This window comes from Electrona antarctica (genome assembly GCF_951216825.1).
Source record: "Electrona antarctica genome assembly, chromosome: 18".
NCBI lineage: Eukaryota > Metazoa > Chordata > Actinopteri > Myctophiformes > Myctophidae > Electrona > Electrona antarctica.
Window position 1 is genome coordinate 27,756,745 of NC_136799.1, and position 26,936 is coordinate 27,783,680.

The 26,936-nt window shown below is 38.0% G+C and overlaps 1 protein-coding gene across 6 annotated transcripts in view; it reads right to left on the reverse strand.

The window, feature by feature from the left end:
• Positions 1 to 19,200: 19,200 nt before the first annotated feature.
• ptpn21 (protein tyrosine phosphatase non-receptor type 21) overlaps positions 19,201 to 26,936 on the reverse strand; it is a 29,095-nt gene continuing 21,359 nt past the window's right edge. For all 6 annotated transcript variants that reach the window (XM_079527392.1, XM_079527395.1, XM_079527396.1 and 3 more), the window contains 4 exons: positions 25,890 to 26,018; positions 25,537 to 25,771; positions 23,109 to 23,269; positions 19,201 to 21,572 (listed from right to left, as the gene is read on the reverse strand). In XM_079527392.1, the coding sequence (XP_079383518.1) occupies positions 21,444 to 21,572; positions 23,109 to 23,269; positions 25,537 to 25,771; positions 25,890 to 26,018 (654 nt within the window). In that variant the 3' untranslated portion in view covers positions 19,201 to 21,443. The remainder of the gene's footprint in view (positions 21,573 to 23,108; positions 23,270 to 25,536; positions 25,772 to 25,889; positions 26,019 to 26,936) is intronic.

The following is a 26,936-nucleotide window of genomic DNA, read 5'->3' on the forward strand; positions in this document are numbered from 1 at the left end:
CCCAATGCATTCCCAATGGCAATAGCACAAACTTTGGCATGCTACTAGTCCTACATACTTACACCTAGAAACCCCATTCAAACCTATTTAGGTTCATCTTACGGTGGACATGTTTGCCTGAAAAGGAATCTTTGAAATGTTTCATAGTTTTAGAAATATAGTGCTTTCAAATTTGAGACATTTACAATGGGGCTCAATGGCAGATATTGGCACGTCAAAAAAGCACTTTCACCTAGAAACTCCATTCACACTTTTTATAATTCAGCTTTCTGTGGAGACACATGCTGAAACTTTTTACTTTGAAATGTTTTGTAGTTTCTGAGTCATTTAAGTTAAACGCCCAATGCATTCCCAATGGCAATAGCACAAACTTTGGCATGCTACTAGTCCTACATACTTACACCTAGAAACCCCATTCAAACCTATTAAGGTTCATCTTACGGTGGACATGTTTGCCTGAAAAGGAATCTTTGAAATGTTTCATCGTTTTAGAAATATAGTGCTTTCAAATTTGAGACATTTACAATGGGGCTCAATGGCAGATATTGGCACGTCAAAAAAGCACTTTCACCTAGAAACTCCATTCACACTTTTTATAATTCAGCTTTCTGTGGAGACACATGCTGGAACTTTTTACTTTGAAATGTTTTGTAGTTTCTGAGTTATTTAAGTTAAACGCCCAATGCATTCCCAATGGCAATAGCACAAACTTTGGCATGCTACTAGTCCTACATACTTACACCTAGAAACCCCATTCAAACCTATTTAGGTTCATCTTACGGTGGACATGTTTGCCTGAAAAGGAATCTTTGAAATGTTTCATAGTTTTAGAAATATAGTGCTTTCAAATTTGAGACATTTACAATGGGGCTCAATGGCAGATATTGGCACGTCAAAAAAGCACTTTCACCTAGAAACTCCATTCACACTTTTCATAATTCAGCTTTCTGTGGAGACACATGCTGGAACTTTTTACTTTGAAAGGTTTTGTAGTTTCTGAGTTATTTAAGTTAAACGCCCAATGCATTCCCAATGGCAATAGCACAAACTTTGGCATGCTACTAGTCCTACATACTTACACCTAGAAACCCCATTCAAACCTATTTAGGTTCATCTTACGGTGGACATGTTTGCCTGAAAAGGAATCTTTGAAATGTTTCATCGTTTTAGAAATATAGTGCTTTCAAATTTGAGACATTTACAATGGGGCTCAATGGCAGATATTGGCACGTCAAAAAAGCACTTTCACCTAGAAACTCCATTCACACTTTTTATAATTCAGCTTTCTGTGGAGACACATGCTGGAACTTTTTACTTTGAAATGTTTTGTAGTTTCTGAGTTATTTAAGTTAAACGCCCAATGCATTCCCAATGGCAATAGCACAAACTTTGGCATGCTACTAGTCCTACATACTTACACCTAGAAACCCCATTCAAACCTATTTACGTTCATCTTACGGTGGACATGTTTGCCTGAAAAGGAATCTTTGAAATGTTTCATAGTTTTAGAAATATAGTGCTTTCAAATTTGAGACATTTACAATGGGGCTCAATGGCAGATATTGGCACGTCAAAAAAGCACTTTCACCTAGAAACTCCATTCACACTTTTTATAATTCAGCTTTCTGTGGAGACACATGCTGGAACTTTTTACTTTGAAATGTTTTGTAGTTTCTGAGTCATTTAAGTTAAACGCCCAATGCATTCCCAATGGCAATAGCACAAACTTTGGCATGCTACTAGTCCTACATACTTACACCTAGAAACCCCATTCAAACCTATTAAGGTTCATCTTACGGTGGACATGTTTGCCTGAAAAGGAATCTTTGAAATGTTTCATCGTTTTAGAAATATAGTGCTTTCAAATTTGAGACATTTACAATGGGGCTCAATGGCAGATATTGGCACGTCAAAAAAGCACTTTCACCTAGAAACTCCATTCACACTTTTTATAATTCAGCTTTCTGTGGAGACACATGCTGGAACGTTTTACTTTGAAATGTTTTGTAGTTTCTGAGTTATTTAAGTTAAACGCCCAATGCATTCCCAATGGCAATAGCACAAACTTTGGCATGCTACTAGTCCTACATACTTACACCTAGAAACCCCATTCAAACCTATTTAGGTTCATCTTACGGTGGACATGTTTGCCTGAAAAGGAATCTTTGAAATGTTTCATCGTTTTAGAAATATAGTGCTTTCAAATTTGAGACATTTACAATGGGGCTCAATGGCAGATATTGGCACGTCAAAAAAGCACTTTCACCTAGAAACTCCATTCACACTTTTTATAATTCAGCTTTCTGTGGAGACACATGCTGGAACTTTTTACTTTGAAATGTTTTGTAGTTTCTGAGTTATTTAAGTTAAACGCCCAATGCATTCCCAATGGCAATAGCACAAACTTTGGCATGCTACTAGTCCTACATACTTACACCTAGAAACCCCATTCAAACCTATTTAGGTTCATCTTACGGTGGACATGTTTGCCTGAAAAGGAATCTTTGAAATGTTTCATAGTTTTAGAAATATAGTGCTTTTAAATTTGAGACATTTACAATGGGGCTCAATGGCAGATATTGGCACGTCAAAAAAGCACTTTCACCTAGAAACTCCATTCACACTTTTTATAATTCAGCTTTCTGTGGAGACACATGCTGGAACTTTTTACTTTGAAATGTTTTGTAGTTTCTGAGTCATTTAAGTTAAACGCCCAATGCATTCCCAATGGCAATAGCACAAACTTTGGCATGCTACTAGTCCTACATACTTACACCTAGAAACCCCATTCAAACCTATTAAGGTTCATCTTACGGTGGACATGTTTGCCTGAAAAGGAATCTTTGAAATGTTTCATCGTTTTAGAAATATAGTGCTTTCAAATTTGAGACATTTACAATGGGGCTCAATGGCAGATATTGGCACGTCAAAAAAGCACTTTCACCTAGAAACTCCATTCACACTTTTTATAATTCAGCTTTCTGTGGAGACACATGCTGGAACTTTTTACTTTGAAATGTTTTGTAGTTTCTGAGTTATTTAAGTTAAACGCCCAATGCATTCCCAATGGCAATAGCACAAACTTTGGCATGCTACTAGTCCTACATACTTACACCTAGAAACCCCATTCAAACCTATTTAGGTTCATCTTACGGTGGACATGTTTGCCTGAAAAGGAATCTTTGAAATGTTTCATAGTTTTAGAAATATAGTGCTTTCAAATTTGAGACATTTACAATGGGGCTCAATGGCAGATATTGGCACGTCAAAAAAGCACATTCACCTAGAAACTCCATTCACACTTTTTATAATTCAGCTTTCTGTGGAGACACATGCTGGAACTTTTTACTTTGAAATGTTTTGTAGTTTCTGAGTTATTTAAGTTAAACGCCCAATGCATTCCCAATGGCAATAGCACAAACTTTGGCATGCTACTAGTCCTACATACTTACACCTAGAAACCCCATTCAAACCTATTAAGGTTCATCTTACGGTGGACATGTTTGCCTGAAAAGGAATCTTTGAAATGTTTCATCGTTTTAGAAATATAGTGCTTTCAAATTTGAGACATTTACAATGGGGCTCAATGGCAGATATTGGCACGTCAAAAAAGCACTTTCACCTAGAAACTCCATTCACACTTTTTATAATTCAGCTTTCTGTGGAGACACATGCTGGAACTTTTTACTTTGAAATGTTTTGTAGTTTCTGAGTTATTTAAGTTAAACGCCCAATGCATTCCCAATGGCAATAGCACAAACTTTGGCATGCTACTAGTCCTACATACTTACACCTAGAAACCCCATTCAAACCTATTTAGGTTCATCTTACGGTGGACATGTTTGCCTGAAAAGGAATCTTTGAAATGTTTCATCGTTTTAGAAATATAGTGCTTTCAAATTTGAGACATTTACAATGGGGCTCAATGGCAGATATTGGCACGTCAAAAAAGCACTTTCACCTAGAAACTCCATTCACACTTTTTATAATTCAGCTTTCTGTGGAGACACATGCTGGAACTTTTTACTTTGAAATGTTTTGTAGTTTCTGAGTTATTTAAGTTAAACGCCCAATGCATTCCCAATGGCAATAGCACAAACTTTGGCATGCTACTAGTCCTACATACTTACACCTAGAAACCCCATTCAAACCTATTTAGGTTCATCTTACGGTGGACATGTTTGCCTGAAAAGGAATCTTTGAAATGTTTCATAGTTTTAGAAATATAGTGCTTTCAAATTTGAGACATTTACAATGGGGCTCAATGGCAGATATTGGCACGTCAAAAAAGCACTTTCACCTAGAAACTCAATTCACACTTTTTATAATTCAGCTTTCTGTGGAGACACATGCTGGAACTTTTTACTTTGAAATGTTTTGTAGTTTCTGAGTCATTTAAGTTAAACGCCCAATGCATTCCCAATGGCAATAGCACAAACTTTGGCATGCTACTAGTCCTACATACTTACACCTAGAAACCCCATTCAAACCTATTAAGGTTCATCTTACGGTGGACATGTTTGCCTGAAAAGGAATCTTTGAAATGTTTCATCGTTTTAGAAATATAGTGCTTTCAAATTTGAGACATTTACAATGGGGCTCAATGGCAGATATTGGCACGTCAAAAAAGCACTTTCACCTAGAAACTCCATTCACACTTTTTATAATTCAGCTTTCTGTGGAGACACATGCTGGAACTTTTTACTTTGAAATGTTTTGTAGTTTCTGAGTTATTTAAGTTAAACGCCCAATGCATTCCCAATGGCAATAGCACAAACTTTGGCATGCTACTAGTCCTACATACTTACACCTAGAAACCCCATTCAAACCTATTTAGGTTCATCTTACGGTGGACATGTTTGCCTGAAAAGGAATCTTTGAAATGTTTCATAGTTTTAGAAATATAGTGCTTTCAAATTTGAGACATTTACAATGGGGCTCAATGGCAGATATTGGCACGTCAAAAAAGCACTTTCACCTAGAAACTCCATTCACACTTTTTATAATTCAGCTTTCTGTGGAGACACATGCTGGAACTTTTTACTTTGAAATGTTTTGTAGTTTCTGAGTCATTTAAGTTAAACGCCCAATGCATTCCCAATGGCAATAGCACAAACTTTGGCATGCTACTAGTCCTACATACTTACACCTAGAAACCCCATTCAAACCTATTAAGGTTCATCTTACGGTGGACATGTTTGCCTGAAAAGGAATCTTTGAAATGTTTCATAGTTTTAGAAATATAGTGCTTTCAAATTTGAGACATTTACAATGGGGCTCAATGGCAGATATTGGCACGTCAAAAAAGCACTTTCACCTAGAAACTCCATTCACACTTTTTATAATTCAGCTTTCTGTGGAGACACATGCTGGAACTTTTTACTTTGAAATGTTTTGTAGTTTCTGAGTCATTTAAGTTAAACGCCCAATGCATTCCCAATGGCAATAGCACAAACTTTGGCATGCTACTAGTCCTACATACTTACACCTAGAAACCCCATTCAAACCTATTAAGGTTCATCTTACGGTGGACATGTTTGCCTGAAAAGGAATCTTTGAAATGTTTCATCGTTTTAGAAATATAGTGCTTTCAAATTTGAGACATTTACAATGGGGCTCAATGGCAGATATTGGCACGTCAAAAAAGCACTTTCACCTAGAAACTCCATTCACACTTTTCATAATTCAGCTTTCTGTGGAGACACATGCTGGAACTTTTTACTTTGAAATGTTTTGTAGTTTCTGAGTTATTTAAGTTAAACGCCCAATGCATTCCCAATGGCAATAGCACAAACTTTGGCATGCTACTAGTCCTACATACTTACACCTAGAAACCCCATTCAAACCTATTTAGGTTCATCTTACGGTGGACATGTTTGCCTGAAAAGGAATCTTTGAAATGTTTCATCGTTTTAGAAATATAGTGCTTTCAAATTTGAGACATTTACAATGGGGCTCAATTGCAGATATTGGCACGTCAAAAAAGCACTTTCACCTAGAAACTCCATTCACACTTTTTATAATTCAGCTTTCTGTGGAGACACATGCTGGAACTTTTTACTTTGAAATGTTTTGTAGTTTCTGAGTTATTTAAGTTAAACGCCCAATGCATTCCCAATGGCAATAGCACAAACTTTGGCATGCTACTAGTCCTACATACTTACACCTAGAAACCCCATTCAAACCTATTTACGTTCATCTTACGGTGGACATGTTTGCCTGAAAAGGAATCTTTGAAATGTTTCATAGTTTTAGAAATATAGTGCTTTCAAATTTGAGACATTTACAATGGGGCTCAATGGCAGATATTGGCACGTCAAAAAAGCACTTTCACCTAGAAACTCCATTCACACTTTTTATAATTCAGCTTTCTGTGGAGACACATGCTGGAACTTTTTACTTTGAAATGTTTTGTAGTTTCTGAGTCATTTAAGTTAAACGCCCAATGCATTCCCAATGGCAATAGCACAAACTTTGGCATGCTACTAGTCCTACATACTTACACCTAGAAACCCCATTCAAACCTATTAAGGTTCATCTTACGGTGGACATGTTTGCCTGAAAAGGAATCTTTGAAATGTTTCATCGTTTTAGAAATATAGTGCTTTCAAATTTGAGACATTTACAATGGGGCTCAATGGCAGATATTGGCACGTCAAAAAAGCACTTTCACCTAGAAACTCCATTCACACTTTTTATAATTCAGCTTTCTGTGGAGACACATGCTGGAACTTTTTACTTTGAAATGTTTTGTAGTTTCTGAGTTATTTAAGTTAAACGCCCAATGCATTCCCAATGGCAATAGCACAAACTTTGGCATGCTACTAGTCCTACATACTTACACCTAGAAACCCCATTCAAACCTATTTAGGTTCATCTTACGGTGGACATGTTTGCCTGAAAAGGAATCTTTGAAATGTTTCATAGTTTTAGAAATATAGTGCTTTCAAATTTGAGACATTTACAATGGGGCTCAATGGCAGATATTGGCACGTCAAAAAAGCACTTTCACCTAGAAACTCCATTCACACTTTTTATAATTCAGCTTTCTGTGGAGACACATGCTGAAACTTTTTACTTTGAAATGTTTTGTAGTTTCTGAGTCATTTAAGTTAAACGCCCAATGCATTCCCAATGGCAATAGCACAAACCTTGGCATGCTACTAGTCCTACATACTTACACCTAGAAACCCCATTCAAACCTATTAAGGTTCATCTTACGGTGGACATGTTTGCCTGAAAAGGAATCTTTGAAATGTTTCATCGTTTTAGAAATATAGTGCTTTCAAATTTGAGACATTTACAATGGGGCTCAATGGCAGATATTGGCACGTCAAAAAAGCACTTTCACCTAGAAACTCCATTCACACTTTTTATAATTCAGCTTTCTGTGGAGACACATGCTGGAACTTTTTACTTTGAAATGTTTTGTAGTTTCTGAGTTATTTAAGTTAAACGCCCAATGCATTCCCAATGGCAATAGCACAAACTTTGGCATGCTACTAGTCCTACATACTTACACCTAGAAACCCCATTCAAACCTATTTAGGTTCATCTTACGGTGGACATGTTTGCCTGAAAAGGAATCTTTGAAATGTTTCATAGTTTTAGAAATATAGTGCTTTCAAATTTGAGACATTTACAATGGGGCTCAATGGCAGATATTGGCACGTCAAAAAAGCACTTTCACCTAGAAACTCCATTCACACTTTTCATAATTCAGCTTTCTGTGGAGACACATGCTGGAACTTTTTACTTTGAAATGTTTTGTAGTTTCTGAGTTATTTAAGTTAAACGCCCAATGCATTCCCAATGGCAATAGCACAAACTTTGGCATGCTACTAGTCCTACATACTTACACCTAGAAACCCCATTCAAACCTATTTAGGTTCATCTTACGGTGGACATGTTTGCCTGAAAAGGAATCTTTGAAATGTTTCATCGTTTTAGAAATATAGTGCTTTCAAATTTGAGACATTTACAATGGGGCTCAATGGCAGATATTGGCACGTCAAAAAAGCACTTTCACCTAGAAACTCCATTCACACTTTTTATAATTCAGCTTTCTGTGGAGACACATGCTGGAACTTTTTACTTTGAAATGTTTTGTAGTTTCTGAGTTATTTAAGTTAAACGCCCAATGCATTCCCAATGGCAATAGCACAAACTTTGGCATGCTACTAGTCCTACATACTTACACCTAGAAACCCCATTCAAACCTATTTACGTTCATCTTACGGTGGACATGTTTGCCTGAAAAGGAATCTTTGAAATGTTTCATAGTTTTAGAAATATAGTGCTTTCAAATTTGAGACATTTACAATGGGGCTCAATGGCAGATATTGGCACGTCAAAAAAGCACTTTCACCTAGAAACTCCATTCACACTTTTTATAATTCAGCTTTCTGTGGAGACACATGCTGGAACTTTTTACTTTGAAATGTTTTGTAGTTTCTGAGTCATTTAAGTTAAACGCCCAATGCATTCCCAATGGCAATAGCACAAACTTTGGCATGCTACTAGTCCTACATACTTACACCTAGAAACCCCATTCAAACCTATTAAGGTTCATCTTACGGTGGACATGTTTGCCTGAAAAGGAATCTTTGAAATGTTTCATCGTTTTAGAAATATAGTGCTTTCAAATTTGAGACATTTACAATGGGGCTCAATGGCAGATATTGGCACGTCAAAAAAGCACTTTCACCTAGAAACTCCATTCACACTTTTTATAATTCAGCTTTCTGTGGAGACACATGCTGGAACGTTTTACTTTGAAATGTTTTGTAGTTTCTGAGTTATTTAAGTTAAACGCCCAATGCATTCCCAATGGCAATAGCACAAACTTTGGCATGCTACTAGTCCTACATACTTACACCTAGAAACCCCATTCAAACCTATTTAGGTTCATCTTACGGTGGACATGTTTGCCTGAAAAGGAATCTTTGAAATGTTTCATCGTTTTAGAAATATAGTGCTTTCAAATTTGAGACATTTACAATGGGGCTCAATGGCAGATATTGGCACGTCAAAAAAGCACTTTCACCTAGAAACTCCATTCACACTTTTTATAATTCAGCTTTCTGTGGAGACACATGCTGGAACTTTTTACTTTGAAATGTTTTGTAGTTTCTGAGTTATTTAAGTTAAACGCCCAATGCATTCCCAATGGCAATAGCACAAACTTTGGCATGCTACTAGTCCTACATACTTACACCTAGAAACCCCATTCAAACCTATTTAGGTTCATCTTACGGTGGACATGTTTGCCTGAAAAGGAATCTTTGAAATGTTTCATAGTTTTAGAAATATAGTGCTTTCAAATTTGAGACATTTACAATGGGGCTCAATGGCAGATATTGGCACGTCAAAAAAGCACTTTCACCTAGAAACTCCATTCACACTTTTTATAATTCAGCTTTCTGTGGAGACACATGCTGGAACTTTTTACTTTGAAATGTTTTGTAGTTTCTGAGTCATTTAAGTTAAACGCCCAATGCATTCCCAATGGCAATAGCACAAACTTTGGCATGCTACTAGTCCTACATACTTACACCTAGAAACCCCATTCAAACCTATTAAGGTTCATCTTACGGTGGACATGTTTGCCTGAAAAGGAATCTTTGAAATGTTTCATCGTTTTAGAAATATAGTGCTTTCAAATTTGAGACATTTACAATGGGGCTCAATGGCAGATATTGGCACGTCAAAAAAGCACTTTCACCTAGAAACTCCATTCACACTTTTTATAATTCAGCTTTCTGTGGAGACACATGCTGGAACTTTTTACTTTGAAATGTTTTGTAGTTTCTGAGTTATTTAAGTTAAACGCCCAATGCATTCCCAATGGCAATAGCACAAACTTTGGCATGCTACTAGTCCTACATACTTACACCTAGAAACCCCATTCAAACCTATTTAGGTTCATCTTACGGTGGACATGTTTGCCTGAAAAGGAATCTTTGAAATGTTTCATAGTTTTAGAAATATAGTGCTTTCAAATTTGAGACATTTACAATGGGGCTCAATGGCAGATATTGGCACGTCAAAAAAGCACATTCACCTAGAAACTCCATTCACACTTTTTATAATTCAGCTTTCTGTGGAGACACATGCTGGAACTTTTTACTTTGAAATGTTTTGTAGTTTCTGAGTTATTTAAGTTAAACGCCCAATGCATTCCCAATGGCAATAGCACAAACTTTGGCATGCTACTAGTCCTACATACTTACACCTAGAAACCCCATTCAAACCTATTAAGGTTCATCTTACGGTGGACATGTTTGCCTGAAAAGGAATCTTTGAAATGTTTCATCGTTTTAGAAATATAGTGCTTTCAAATTTGAGACATTTACAATGGGGCTCAATGGCAGATATTGGCACGTCAAAAAAGCACTTTCACCTAGAAACTCCATTCACACTTTTTATAATTCAGCTTTCTGTGGAGACACATGCTGGAACTTTTTACTTTGAAATGTTTTGTAGTTTCTGAGTTATTTAAGTTAAACGCCCAATGCATTCCCAATGGCAATAGCACAAACTTTGGCATGCTACTAGTCCTACATACTTACACCTAGAAACCCCATTCAAACCTATTTAGGTTCATCTTACGGTGGACATGTTTGCCTGAAAAGGAATCTTTGAAATGTTTCATCGTTTTAGAAATATAGTGCTTTCAAATTTGAGACATTTACAATGGGGCTCAATGGCAGATATTGGCACGTCAAAAAAGCACTTTCACCTAGAAACTCCATTCACACTTTTTATAATTCAGCTTTCTGTGGAGACACATGCTGGAACTTTTTACTTTGAAATGTTTTGTAGTTTCTGAGTTATTTAAGTTAAACGCCCAATGCATTCCCAATGGCAATAGCACAAACTTTGGCATGCTACTAGTCCTACATACTTACACCTAGAAACCCCATTCAAACCTATTTAGGTTCATCTTACGGTGGACATGTTTGCCTGAAAAGGAATCTTTGAAATGTTTCATAGTTTTAGAAATATAGTGCTTTCAAATTTGAGACATTTACAATGGGGCTCAATGGCAGATATTGGCACGTCAAAAAAGCACTTTCACCTAGAAACTCAATTCACACTTTTTATAATTCAGCTTTCTGTGGAGACACATGCTGGAACTTTTTACTTTGAAATGTTTTGTAGTTTCTGAGTCATTTAAGTTAAACGCCCAATGCATTCCCAATGGCAATAGCACAAACTTTGGCATGCTACTAGTCCTACATACTTACACCTAGAAACCCCATTCAAACCTATTAAGGTTCATCTTACGGTGGACATGTTTGCCTGAAAAGGAATCTTTGAAATGTTTCATCGTTTTAGAAATATAGTGCTTTCAAATTTGAGACATTTACAATGGGGCTCAATGGCAGATATTGGCACGTCAAAAAAGCACTTTCACCTAGAAACTCCATTCACACTTTTTATAATTCAGCTTTCTGTGGAGACACATGCTGGAACTTTTTACTTTGAAATGTTTTGTAGTTTCTGAGTTATTTAAGTTAAACGCCCAATGCATTCCCAATGGCAATAGCACAAACTTTGGCATGCTACTAGTCCTACATACTTACACCTAGAAACCCCATTCAAACCAATTTAGGTTCATCTTACGGTGGACATGTTTGCCTGAAAAGGAATCTTTGAAATGTTTCATAGTTTTAGAAATATAGTGCTTTCAAATTTGAGACATTTACAATGGGGCTCAATGGCAGATATTGGCACGTCAAAAAAGCACTTTCACCTAGAAACTCCATTCACACTTTTTATAATTCAGCTTTCTGTGGAGACACATGCTGGAACTTTTTACTTTGAAATGTTTTGTAGTTTCTGAGTCATTTAAGTTAAACGCCCAATGCATTCCCAATGGCAATAGCACAAACTTTGGCATGCTACTAGTCCTACATACTTACACCTAGAAACCCCATTCAAACCTATTAAGGTTCATCTTACGGTGGACATGTTTGCCTGAAAAGGAATCTTTGAAATGTTTCATCGTTTTAGAAATATAGTGCTTTCAAATTTGAGACATTTACAATGGGGCTCAATGGCAGATATTGGCACGTCAAAAAAGCACTTTCACCTAGAAACTCCATTCACACTTTTTATAATTCAGCTTTCTGTGGAGACACATGCTGGAACTTTTTACTTTGAAATGTTTTGTAGTTTCTGAGTTATTTAAGTTAAACGCCCAATGCATTCCCAATGGCAATAGCACAAACTTTGGCATGCTACTAGTCCTACATACTTACACCTAGAAACCCCAGTCAAACCTATTTAGGTTCATCTTACGGTGGACATGTTTGCCTGAAAAGGAATCTTTGAAATGTTTCATAGTTTTAGAAATATAGTGCTTTCAAATTTGAGACATTTACAATGGGGCTCAATGGCAGATATTGGCACGTCAAAAAAGCACTTTCACCTAGAAACTCCATTCACACTTTTTATAATTCAGCTTTCTGTGGAGACACATGCTGGAACTTTTTACTTTGAAATGTTTTGTAGTTTCTGAGTCATTTAAGTTAAACGCCCAATGCATTCCCAATGGCAATAGCACAAACTTTGGCATGCTACTAGTCCTACATACTTACACCTAGAAACCCCATTCAAACCTATTAAGGTTCATCTTACGGTGGACATGTTTGCCTGAAAAGGAATCTTTGAAATGTTTCATCGTTTTAGAAATATAGTGCTTTCAAATTTGAGACATTTACAATGGGGCTCAATGGCAGATATTGGCACGTCAAAAAAGCACTTTCACCTAGAAACTCCATTCACACTTTTTATAATTCAGCTTTCTGTGGAGACACATGCTGGAACTTTTTACTTTGAAATGTTTTGTAGTTTCTGAGTTATTTAAGTTAAACGCCCAATGCATTCCCAATGGCAATAGCACAAACGTTGGCATGCTACTAGTCCTACATACTTACACCTAGAAACCCCATTCAAACCTATTTAGGTTCATCTTACGGTGGACATGTTTGCCTGAAAAGGAATCTTTGAAATGTTTCATAGTTTTAGAAATATAGTGCTTTCAAATTTGAGACATTTACAATGGGGCTCAATGGCAGATATTGGCACGTCAAAAAAGCACTTTCACCTAGAAACTCCATTCACACTTTTTATAATTCAGCTTTCTGTGGAGACACATGCTGGAACTTTTTACTTTGAAATGTTTTGTAGTTTCTGAGTCATTTAAGTTAAACGCCCAATGCATTCCCAATGGCAATAGCACAAACTTTGGCATGCTACTAGTCCTACATACTTACACCTAGAAACCCCATTCAAACCTATTAAGGTTCATCTTACGGTGGACATGTTTGCCTGAAAAGGAATCTTTGAAATGTTTCATCGTTTTAGAAATATAGTGCTTTCAAATTTGAGACATTTACAATGGGGCTCAATGGCAGATATTGGCACGTCAAAAAAGCACTTTCACCTAGAAACTCCATTCACACTTTTTATAATTCAGCTTTCTGTGGAGACACATGCTGGAACTTTTTACTTTGAAATGTTTTGTAGTTTCTGAGTCATTTAAGTTAAACGCCCAATGCATTCCCAATGGCAATAGCACAAACTTTGGCATGCTACTAGTCCTACATACTTACACCTAGAAACCCCATTCAAACCTATTAAGGTTCATCTTACGGTGGACATGTTTGCCTGAAAAGGAATCTTTGAAATGTTTCATCGTTTTAGAAATATAGTGCTTTCAAATTTGAGACATTTACAATGGGGCTCAATGGCAGATATTGGCACGTCAAAAAAGCACTTTCACCTAGAAACTCCATTCACACTTTTTATAATTCAGCTTTCTGTGGAGACACATGCTGGAACTTTTTACTTTGAAATGTTTTGTAGTTTCTGAGTTATTTAAGTTAAACGCCCAATGCATTCCCAATGGCAATAGCACAAACTTTGGCATGCTACTAGTCCTACATACTTACACCTAGAAACCCCATTCAAACCTATTTAGGTTCATCTTACGGTGGACATGTTTGCCTGAAAAGGAATCTTTGAAATGTTTCATAGTTTTAGAAATATAGTGCTTTCAAATTTGAGACATTTACAATGGGGCTCAATGGCAGATATTGGCACGTCAAAAAAGCACTTTCACCTAGAAACTCCATTCACACTTTTTATAATTCAGCTTTCTGTGGAGACACATGCTGGAACTTTTTACTTTGAAATGTTTTGTAGTTTCTGAGTCATTTAAGTTAAACGCCCAATGCATTCCCAATGGCAATAGCACAAACTTTGGCATGCTACTAGTCCTACATACTTACACCTAGAAACCCCATTCAAACCTATTAAGGTTCATCTTACGGTGGACATGTTTGCCTGAAAAGGAATCTTTGAAATGTTTCATCGTTTTAGAAATATAGTGCTTTCAAATTTGAGACATTTACAATGGGGCTCAATGGCAGATATTGGCACGTCAAAAAAGCACTTTCACCTAGAAACTCCATTCACACTTTTTATAATTCAGCTTTCTGTGGAGACACATGCTGGAACTTTTTACTTTGAAATGTTTTGTAGTTTCTGAGTTATTTAAGTTAAACGCCCAATGCATTCCCAATGGCAATAGCACAAACTTTGGCATGCTAATAGTCCTACATACTTACACCTAGAAACCCCATTCAAACCTATTTAGGTTCATCTTACGGTGGACATGTTTGCCTGAAAAGGAATCTTTGAAATGTTTCATAGTTTTAGAAATATAGTGCTTTTAAATTTGAGAAATTCAGAATGGGGGTCAATGGCAGATTTTGGCAAGTAATGATTTGAGTGGGGTTTGAACCCACAATCTCCAGATAATGCAGCCAGTGTGCTAAGTCACTGATCTACTAGCTTCCTGCCACAACACAGTCTGCTGTTCCCTTTGAGTACAACATTGATACAAAAATAAAATACAAAAAATAAAATAACAGGAGATTTGTCTATTGTTTCTTTTGCTGTTGTTTATCTCTAGACGTTTGAATGTTTATGAACCACATTGGAAACAAGTCTCTGACTCTTCTGTCATTATCTATTCTGCCTTTTAAGAACAGCATGCACAGTGGCTCACTGGGTACAGAGCCTGCCTGGGAATCAGGAGGCTGCAGGTTCAAGTCCTGGCTCTGACATAATGTCCCCGAAATCATGAAAATATGACAAAATATATTATGCCGTCCCAAACCATGGACTATAGTATGTCGTTTTTTCATGATTTTCATCTTTTTTTCAAATCCTCCAAAATCATGAAAAACGACATGCTATAGTAAGCCATCCGAAAAAAATTATAACTTTGGCATGCTACTAGTCCTACATACGTACACCTAGAAATCCCATTCAAACCTATTTAGGTTTATCTTACGGTGGACATGTTTGCCTGAAAAGGAATCTTTGAAATGTTTCATAGTTTTAGAAATATAGTGCTTTAAATTTGAGAAATGTACAATGGCAGATAGTGCCACGTCAAAATCACTTTCACCTAGAAACTCCATTCACACGTTTTATAATTCAGCTTACTGTGGAGACACATGCTGGAACTTTTTACTTTGAAATGTTTTGTAGTTTCTGAGTTATTTAACTTAAACGCCCAATGCATTCCCAATGGCAATAGCACAAACTTTGGCATGCTACTCGTCCTACATACTTAAACCTAGAAACCCCATTCAAACCTATTTAGGTTCATCTTACGGTGGACATGTTTGCCTGAAAAGGAATCTTTGAAATGTTTCATAGTTTTAGAAATATAGTGCTTTAAATTTGAGAAATGTATAATGGTAGATAGTGGCACGTCAAAAAATCACTTTCACCTAGAAACTCCATTCACACTTTTTATAATTCAGCTTACTGTGGAGACACATGCTGGAACCTTTTACTTTGAAATGTTTTGTAGTTTCTGAGTTATTTAACTTAAACGCCCAATGCATTCTCAATGGCAATAGCACAAACTTTGGCATGCTACTAGTCCTACATACTTACACCTAGAAACCCCATTCAAACCTATTTAGGTACATCTTACGGTGGACATGTTTGCCTGAAAAGGAATCTTTGAAATGTTTCATAGTTTTAGAAATATAGTGCTTTCAAATTTGAGAAATTTAGAATGGGGCTCAATGGCAGATAGGGGTAGCCTGGTTAATAAACCAGACCGAATCAGCCGTTGGCAAAAAAAAATTGCCTACCAGCGGATTACGGTCTGGCGAGGCTCAGTAGCACGCCTCTTTCCTACAACCGAGAACAGGTCGGACCAATCGGGACACGGTATGCAATATGGGCGGGCTTTGGTACAGTGACGTTCAATGCTTGAGACTTTTGACTGACAGTAGCTCTGACCAATTGCGTCAAAGAGAAAATGTTTGAACCCGCCCCCCGGGAAATGAAATCCAAGTGGAGCCAGCCCAGACTAATATACCGCGACAGTGTTGTGTGATATTAGTCTGGCTTATTAGCCAGGCTAAGATAGGGGCACGTCAAAAAATCACTTTCACCTAGAAACTCCATTCACACTTTTTATAATTCAGCTTTCTGTGGAGACACATGCTGGAACTTTTTACTTTGAAATGTTTTGTAGTTTCTGAGTCATTTAAGTTAAACGCCCAATGCATTCCCAATGGCAATAGCACAAACTTTGGCATGCTACTAGTCCTACATACTTACACCTAGAAACCCCATTCAAACCTATTAAGGTTCATCTTACGGTGGACATGTTTGCCTGAAAAGGAATCTTTGAAATGTTTCATCGTTTTAGAAATATAGTGCTTTCAAATTTGAGACATTTACAATGGGGCTCAATGGCAGATATTGGCACGTCAAAAAAGCACTTTCACCTAGAAACTCCATTCACACTTTTTATAATTCAGCTTACTGTGGAGACACATGCTGGAACCTTTTACTTTGAAATGTTTTGTAGTTTCTGAGTTATTTAACTTAAACGCCCAATGCATTCTCAATGGCAATAGCACAAACTTTGGCATGCTACTAGTCCTACATACTTACACCTAGAAACCCCATTCAAACCTATTTAGGTACATCTTACGGTGGACATGTTTGCCTGAAAAGGAATCTTTGAAATGTTTCATAGTTTTAGAAATATAGTGCTTTCAAATTTGAGAAATTTAGAATGGGGCTCAATGGCAGATAGGGGTAGCCTGGTTAATAAACCAGACCGAATCAGCCGTTGGCAAAAAAAATTTGCCTACCAGCGGATTACGGTCTGGCGAGGCTCAGTAGCACGCCTCTTTCCTACAACCGAGAACAGGTCGGACCAATCGGGACACGGTATGCAATATGGGCGGGCTTTGGTACAGTGACGTTCAATGCTTGAGACTTTTGACTGACAGTAGCTCTGACCAATTGCGTCAAAGAGAAAATGTTTGAACCCGCCCCCCGGGAAATGAAATCCAAGTGGAGCCAGCCCAGACTAATATACCGCGACAGTGTTGTGTGATATTAGTCTGGCTTATTAGCCAGGCTAAGATAGGGGCACGTCAAAAAATCACTTTCACCTAGAAACTCCATTCACACTTTTTATAATTCAGCTTTCTGTGGAGACACATGCTGGAACTTTTTACTTTGAAATGTTTTGTAGTTTCTGAGTCATTTAACTTAAACGCCCAATGCATTCTCATTCTCAATGGCAATAGCACAAACTTTGGCATGCTACTAGTCCTACATACTTACACCTAGAAACCCCATTCAAACTTTTATTTAATGTTCATTTTACGGACATGTTTGCCTGAAAATTAATCTTTGACATTTTTCAGTTTATAGAAATATAGTGCTTTCAAATCTGAGAACTTTATAATGGGGGTTGATGGCAGATTTTGGCACATCAAAAAATCACTTTCACCTAGAAACCTTTCAAATTTGAGAAATGTATAATGGCCGGGGGTCAATGGCAGATAAACTCAAAATTGCTTACCTCAAAGTACTTTCCACCACTGATTACCACCAGGTGGCATGCAAGACTGGTAAGACCATTGGAAACAAAAACAAAAAAAACACATCTATTTCCAAATATTTATTCTTAGCTGAAAATGTTTCTACACTTGTCTTTTACTGTAAAACCATTGTTAATTGGACATAGTTTATACATAGTCTGTACAATAAACACCATTATGCTTTAAAGCTGAAAATTGTTGTGTGAATGAACCACAGTACAGATAATCAGCTTGAACTCGGCTGCACGCAGTCTGAACTACAAGACTCAGGAATCCTCAGCATCATCATCTTAATGAAAGCCTCTCATAAAACTTGAAGCAGCGTAAAAGCACAGGCCTTAAAAGATCCAGTTCTACGCCAACCATCTACTTGGGGCTGATGATTTATTTCCTCCATTTTAATAAATGGGGGCAATGGCAACACAACTCAATCAACAATCACCTGGTAAAAAAAATAAAAAAATAAAATTACACGTCCTTTGGCCAAAAGGTGATTTCAATTTGCTTATAATTCTGAAAATAGGCTCCCAATGCAAAGCATCTTTCAATGCCACATTGAGGGTCTACAGTATGTACACGTATATGGCATACGTATACATTGTTTCCAATAATACAGGTAGCCTCATAAATATCTGTCTATGTAAAAACAGGTGCTGAAAGAGCAGCCACTGATGGACACGTGTGTATGGGTGAATAATATCAAACTGCAGTCAGACATGATGTTAGGGGTGGTCATTAGTGGTCAGGAGCCCATTTGTTACTGCAGCATGTATAAATACCTCCCTGTAATGACAACAAGCGTGGTAACCAGGATACTGTAACTAGAGCCAGTGTGACCCTTAAACAACCCACTACCTCCGCTTGCGATATGATCCTGAGACATGCTACCTCACACAAATACTGAGCGTGGTTTAACACAGCGGACAGGTGGAAATAGGATGACATAAATCCTGGGCATTGCATTTAAATTACTTTGTGTTCCCAGATTTAAACTGACAACCTCTCCCCGTCTCTTCTCTACATTCACCAGGCCTCGCTATGGCACATGGACGTAACCATAGAATGCTTTTGGGGGAAAACCAGCCAAGATCAACTAGCTTATCCGTTCAAAATGTTCATGGAAGAGGAAAGCATAATATTAGTTAAAAACCACTGTCTCTTTCAGGTGTTACCAAGTCTGTTGATAACCATACAATACTGTAGGCCACTGCAATCACAGTAAAGCAGAAATAAAGGATACATGTTGAATGCAAAGTAGATTCAGCATAGATTTTCATATTTCATATTAAAAATACATATAGAATCCATTAGATCAGATTTTGCAGATAACATTTAGGCACTTAATGCAGGCAAGCCAATAAGTGAAGGTGTCTTGCCCAATAAATACAGCACTCATTTTTTATAAGGTTGTTCAATTTCTTCCAACAAAACTCAGTTTAGAAACGTCATGAAAAAAAAATATAAAGTATAAAATCAGTTTTCCAGTTCTACCCAAACCCTGCTTAACGTTCTTTTTTTCTTTACATTGAAGTCAATCTTGACCAAAACTGAACATAATACTTCAGTTCAGATTTACTTTTTAAATCGTCAATCGATAGCTTAAATTTTATTAAAAATTATAAAACTCAAATACATAACACTGGTACCTAGGCTGTAGCGGTTATTAAAAATTGAAAAATGGATTACTAGTGCATCGTGTCTCGCCTCGCATGCTCACAGATAGGCCTAGTGTTGTTAACCAGTTGAACTCGAGCGTCACTATTCTAGGGGGAACATTGGCCAAAAATAGCTACAAGCTCACAACACGTTGCAAGCTTGTAGATCGCTCTTTTTTCCCCCTATACATCACATCTCTATGCCAAACGTTGCCGGACAGAGCCGATCCCGGTCAACAAAGTAGAGGGTTTAAGTGGTTAAAGGGATAGTTCACAATTTAACTTAAGTTATATGAAATACTTGTCATTAATAATATAGTGGTTGCAACTGTATTAATTGATTGCCTGAGTCCCGTGGTGGGAGTTCTGCTCTGGTTTTGGTGAATATTAAGTAGTTCCGGTCATTTTGTGGGAGGCACTGGGGTCACTCATTAAAAGTAAATTAATCCACAGAACTAACGTCATTTGTATTGTTGACCTATTTCTAAAATATTAGCGTAACTTTCGTTCAACTTTGACCCCTCTATCACATGGAGCTATTTTTGGGCGTAGTGCTATGGACACAAAAAACATAGTTCCGTGTGATAGAGGGGTAAATAGAGGGGTAAAAATGAACGAAAGTTGCGCTAATATTTTAGAAATAGGTCAACAATACAAATTAAGTTAGTTTTGTGGAATCCTTTATGTTTAATAAGTGACCCCCACAAAATGACCAGAAAACCAAAACCAGAGCAGAACTCCCACCACAGGACTCAGGTAATCAATTAATACAGTTGCAACCACTATATTAATGGCAAGTATTTCATACAACTTAAGTTAAAAGAAATCTGAACTATCCCTTTAAGGCACAATAACACAGCCACATGAATACACTGAACCAAAATATTGAGTCATTACACCAACTGTCATTTATGAAATACATGGTGATGCTAAAACAAACAAAAACAAAACCGGCAGATCTTTTGCTTGTGGTAAAATGTGTGGGGATTTCCAATTCTTTGGTGATGACCTGACATGGCTACTGAAACTCAAGTAGCCATTTATGTGCACTACAAAATCACACTCTCATACTGTAGCCAAGTTTCTCTTTGGTGACATTGTCCTAGAGCTTATGGCATAAACAGGGGGATTTTAGATCTTCCTAATCAACGTTTAAGTCATTGTGTAAAGATAAAAACATATCAACAAAGGGTAAGTTAAATACAGGGCCTAAGGACAAGTCCCCATTTGTACCAACTGGGGATCGGGTGGCACAGTTATGGGTCTAATAAGACAAGATAAACCTTCATATGAGTCACATTTTTGGATATGATATATCCAACCATCATTTTGTCTTTTAAAGAAAAACTCCTTCATAAGAAAAAAACAACAAAACCCAGTAATCAGTAACATATTCATCTTTTAAAAAAGAAAGAAAAACAAACTTCAAATTGCTTCTGATACATAATCATAATATAGATTTTTCTTTTTCTTTTTACTGCAGCTTTACCATAGTTCATTATGTACAATAAGGTACTGAAAAAGTGCTGGGCTTCAAATAGCAATGTCATGTAAAAACCACAGTGAAACATAATACTGTTAAGAGAGGGGCATAGAAAGGTCTTTATGCTCCTTCAGGTGGCAGTGCTCTTTCACTGTACATCCATAAATTATGGTTCCATAAGTCATGCCCCCTTTAATACTCAAAGAAGGCTGGGGTCCGACAGAGAACGACCGCCGCGCTGGGTCTGATGTCTACCTTTGTATCACCACAATGCAGTTTGGCAATTAGCTTAGAGGGAATTCCACTGTATGGCCTTCCGTGTCAACAGTGTAAACTGGGGGAGGCGGGTAGGACAGAACCTTAGATGAGCCTGGAGTTACGGAGAAACTGGATGAGAACCTTGTAGATGAAGACGTACTGAGAGATGGTCTGCACCATCATCATCCTCTGCTGACGGAGCATGCTCAGAACTGTCGGGACGTCCAGCATCTGAAGCGGAGATACAGACATTACAGTGTGAAGGTTGGGGTAGCAATATTTAGGACAATGGTTCTCAAAGTTGGGTCTGGGAACCCCTGGGGGTCCTTGAGGGCGTTGTTAATATAGCATAAAAATTTGTCTAACCACTACCACTTTAACCCTATATACATCGGCTATTGAAAAAAGCCCATCTACAAGGTTACTTTTCCAAATCATAAAAAAATTGGAATATTTCTCAAACATTTTAACTACACAAATCTTGTATGGGGGTCCTGGACTCCATGGCACAGGTCCACAGCTAAATACATGTGAATTTGGTAGTCTTTGATATGAAAAAGTTATTTTTCTTTAATTTTTGATATTGAAAAAGTTTGAAGCCACTGATTTAGGAGCATGTCACTTAACAGTTTTTATACCCTGGAATCTTTCAAAAATAAAGGCGCTAGAGCGCCCAGCAGATGAGGCAGATTTTACTCTGAAAAGCCCGCCTTCCATTTCCCCCCCAAAACCGGGAGGTATAATGTTCCATTACTACCTCACGTTGTCATATCTGATAAATATTCCAAATTAGATGCTTGGTTAAGTCTGAAATTAGGACAGAACAGAGCAAGGTGTTGCCTAGCAATTGGAGCTGTCAAAATAAATAGATTTTAGCGATCAGGTTTTATACCATTAAAAAAGACCTGAAAGTGTCCCCAGACGTCCTGGGCCCCCTACAGGTGTAATTATAAAGACGTCTGGGGACGTTTTGGGCAAAAATAGTTAAACTAGAAGTGGACGGATAAAGCAACATCTGTCCCGATACATGAGCCAACCAAAACTTTGGGACTATGTAGGCAGGATTATACGTTTTCAGCAAGGTACTTTAACTTCCAGATAGCAGATACATGGAACTCCTAGTGTTATAGTATTCTAAACACAGATCTGTTCCCAATATCAAAAGATGTTCACAGGGGTAATTTCTCAAAATCTACCCATGTGGGGTAGACAGTAGTAGACATTGGCCTTTATGAAGCTGTGTGATACAGTTACGTTAACCACTTTCAACCTGGTGTCCCTAGCTCACATACAAGTTCACAACTTGTCGCATCGAGCTTGGAAGTATAGGAAGTATAGATAGGGCTTAATGTTATTATGAATTAACAAAAACTTACTAAAGTTTAGTAAATTTACTAAAAATGTAGTCAACTGAAATAAAAATAAAAACGAGGCTTTACACAAGAAAAAGATAACTTACGAAACTGTATTATTTGTTTACAAAACAAATTAAAACTAAATCATAGTCCTCAGTTTTCACCTATTCCACAATGTTTTATGACCTTTTTGAAACGTCCCTGACAAAGACACCATATTACAATTAAAAATTCAAACAAACTAAAAACTAAACAAACCAATCCCACAAAATAAACTAACAAACCCACTTTAAAACGTATAATAAAATAAAATAAAAATAAAAACAAAAAAAAACTTGAATAACCTTGCCTGGGCGATTGTTAAACAGTGCACTGTTCAGATTTACTTCATAGTCACACATAGATAGGTTACCTCGTTGTGCTCTAGACAAGCGATCATGATCTCAGACAGGACGACCACTCCGGTCCGGCCCACTCCAGCGCTACAGTGGACCAGCACAGGTAGGTTGGTGTTCTTTGGGTCACTGATGCTGTTGGTGTGTCTCCTCACTGACTGGATCTCTTCCAGGTAGGCTGGGAAAAGGACACCACATCATTAATTTCACCATAGGTTTAATTCTAAACTAATAACTTAAACCCTGCAGGCTTTGTTGACCAGGTTACCTCTAAGGCTCTTATACTTATTCCCTCTACACTCAATTTCTTCACCAAAAATAGCGGATGTAAATGCTAGGGTTCAAGTGGCTAAGTAAATACTTACAGCAGGCCTCCCCCTCACACATATGTACTTCACCCACCAATGTACACCAACAGTATTCAGCTACTGTAGTGTAGTGGTGTATTCAATTAATCGATATGGAAATATATCTATGGACAATCTGGACGATAGGTGAATCGATCGATAGGCTGCTGTATCGATACACCAATAAGCGGCATGAATTATCTGGGTGACGCAGTGTTGCCAAACATACCTCTGTTTAACATTATCAAAGCCCCCCTTGCAAGTTGCAATGCACTCCCTTCTCAGACCCCTTGTTAGGATGTTTAGACATTTATTTTAATTTAAAGATCTCTGTGGACCTGAAAATGCATTATTGTATTTGTGCAACATGGTCATTATTTTGAATAAACAAACGTTTAATCGAGATATATCAATATATATCGTATCGCGGCCTCTGTATCGTGATACATATCTATCGTGAGATTGCAAGCAATATCCACCACTACTGTAGTGTATTGTTCACTATGGAATTACTGGTTAATGATTTTATTTTTACATAACGAGATTCCAGACAAATTATGTCACGCATCATAAATAGAAGATCTACAAGCTTTAAGCTTCAAGGTTTAGGTCACAATCTCAGGTCACCCTGTGCAACTTTCATTTTCGCAGTCATTTTGGTGATACCAGTTAAAGCTGCCAACTGGTAGTATAAATTATAACTGCAATTCCCAGAAGTCCATTAAAAAAAAATTCTCTCTAGAAGCAATGCCCCTCAATACAAATACAGCATGGTTTGGTTTGTTTTCAAATTGGCCTATTATAGCACCACCATGAGTCCGTAGATTTTGCTACCACTCCTAAAGATCTTGTCCAAACCTCATGTATCAGTCAGATGTTTCATATTACATTCCGAATGGCTAAACCCCACCCCAAAAGCGATTTCAATCCAAATAGTTTAGCAAACGTTGCTAAGGATGGCAAGCTTTTAACACGTCATAGCTGTCAACGTTATTTTGCATGGCTGTGTTGTTGAACACATACACAGCTTAACGTCAAGAAAGTTACACGACTGACCCACCCAGGTGATGGCAATAATACTAATCACTGTAGTCTTACCGTGCATTACATGAAACCTCCTGTCGGACGGTCGTTAAAGTTGGATCCGGTTTCTCCCTCTAACATTTATCCCATTTCTAGTTTATTGAAATAATGTCATGAACATTTGTCCAGTGCATAGCCTACAGCAGGCCTTGTTGACTAGATTTAGAAGACATTTTGAAGCTCTTGCTACTGAAATGAATGATTATTTATTTATGTATTTATTTATTTATTTATTTATATGGAGAAATCCCATCATTTGACACGTAGTCCGCCAGAAACGTAGTAACCGTAGAATTACTTTTGTCTGGCAGCCCACCAGAACCGTAGTCTACGTTTACTAGGCTTTATATTCTTTAATCCATGTTTTGATCCAATCGTTAGCTGCCACTCGTTAGCATCACAGTGTAAGTGGGACAGTGGCCATTTGAAGATGCGCGCGCATCCACTTGCACTCTATGTGCTGCTTTCAATGGTCTGTATCTCCAAATCGGCGTTTCTGGTGAAACCAAGGTTTTACAACGGCCGACAGCAGGCGCTGTGATACTCGCTGTCAGGTTTTTTCTGCACCGAGCGAGAGAACAACCGGTCAAGACACCACACACAGCATTATGTCATCGTAACACCCGGTTACGGATATTTGGCTTTTCAAAATAGAGGTTGAAAGGGGAAAAAGCTTGGCAATGCGCGATAAATAGATTTAATCCAACTGAAGGACAGTTTGGAGTGGGTGGGGCTTAGCGAAGGGCTAATTGGCATCCAAAGGTTGTGGGAGTCATTAACGCAACATTTGATTGCTCTGAAACACTCCCACCAGTCCAAGGAGGAACTGCCACCCTGAATTGTTTTAATCGGCCACATGGTAGCGCTATAATAAACAGCCCTGGGTAGGCACAACGTTGGGTAGGCAAACCTGGCCTGGTGGGGATCTGCGCTCAGAGGAGCTCACTTTTCCAGTTAAAAATCAAATCTATAGGTATCGATATGTTCTCCAAGAGGTCTATGCTCTACTACTCACAGAGAAAGCCCTTGAAGTCCTCAGGACAGCCATGGTCGGGCCAGTCGGTGTACTGCAGGTGCCAAACAGTCCTCTCTTGGCCAGTCAGAAGGTGTTTGATTTTTAGCCCCGTGGTGGCGTAGCAACCCGAGTCTGTCCGGAACCGCGTAGTGATCTTAAAGCGGCCGTATGTCACGGTGTTGTGTCGCGAGCCAAGGCGGGGCCAATATCGGAAGCTCTTCTCTCGCCCTCCCTCCTGGGGTGACATGAGAAAAGGTTAGAGACTAGTCAGGACTGAGACACAAAAGCATGTAAGCATCTAAATAAGTTACAAAGCCACAAGCCCATCCTGGTAAAAAGGAACAAGAACCCACCTCTTCAGCGGTAACCATGGCAATGATGGAGACACCCTGTTCCCATACCATCTGCCAGAAATCCTGACAGGTGTTGGACAGGGGGCCCTGCGAGGCGATGTAGCTCCACTCATGTCCACCAACTGTTATCTACATTACATTAGGAAGAGAGAGAAAGAGAGTTAATGTCCCTTTCCTGTTTGCAAAGCAGGTGTTCTTACCTGTGATTTCTAGCTAAATGTAATTGTGCACGTCACTGATTACTTAGCACATACATTCCAGGTTATCAAGGGGACAATGATTTCATACAACACTGAGCCTATTTGAGAGATGAACATTTACAAGGATCAAATCGTAACAGCTCTTTTTGCTCCAGCAGGAAGTAGCCAAGCAGTTAATTGCTAGCCTATAATGATTTACTAAATAAGAACTTAATTTGACCAGAAACAGCATGCTACTTGTCATTATTCCAAAATGGACCAATGGCTTAATGTGTTTTAGATATGGTAGAGCTATGAATAGTGGAATCATCTCAATAGCCTGCCTAATGAGATTAAATTTAATAGCTATGAGTTGGATACAGGCATACTGCTAGCAAAGGGTGGCTTTCTATGACTCCTGCCACTGTCATATTAACAAACTGAGCCGTGGTGACGGATTGTTTTTCAGCAGCTAAGTGTTTTGCCCAAAGCTGGAGTAATTATCCATGCAATTACAACGGTATGCATCAGTGAGCAAACCTGGTGAAGCCTTGGAGGCATAACAATGTATTGACTGTAGCTTGAAAGAAATATCAAAGATAGAAATACTGGAACGGGTCTGACGCCTTTTATTGCTGAACGTCTGGAAGCGGCGGGAAGACATACATACGTTAATTGAGTATAGCTCTCCTTCCTGTTGCTGCAGTAAATGTCGTTTACCCTCTCAGTTCATGTCTGTCATTAATACATTTCATCAAGGTATAGCTCGCACAACTCCAAACAGTCTCAAACTCAGTCATTAATACAACCTCAAATGGTGTGGTGGAAGCAGTGGGATTATACAGTATGGCACATGATTTCCTTCTTT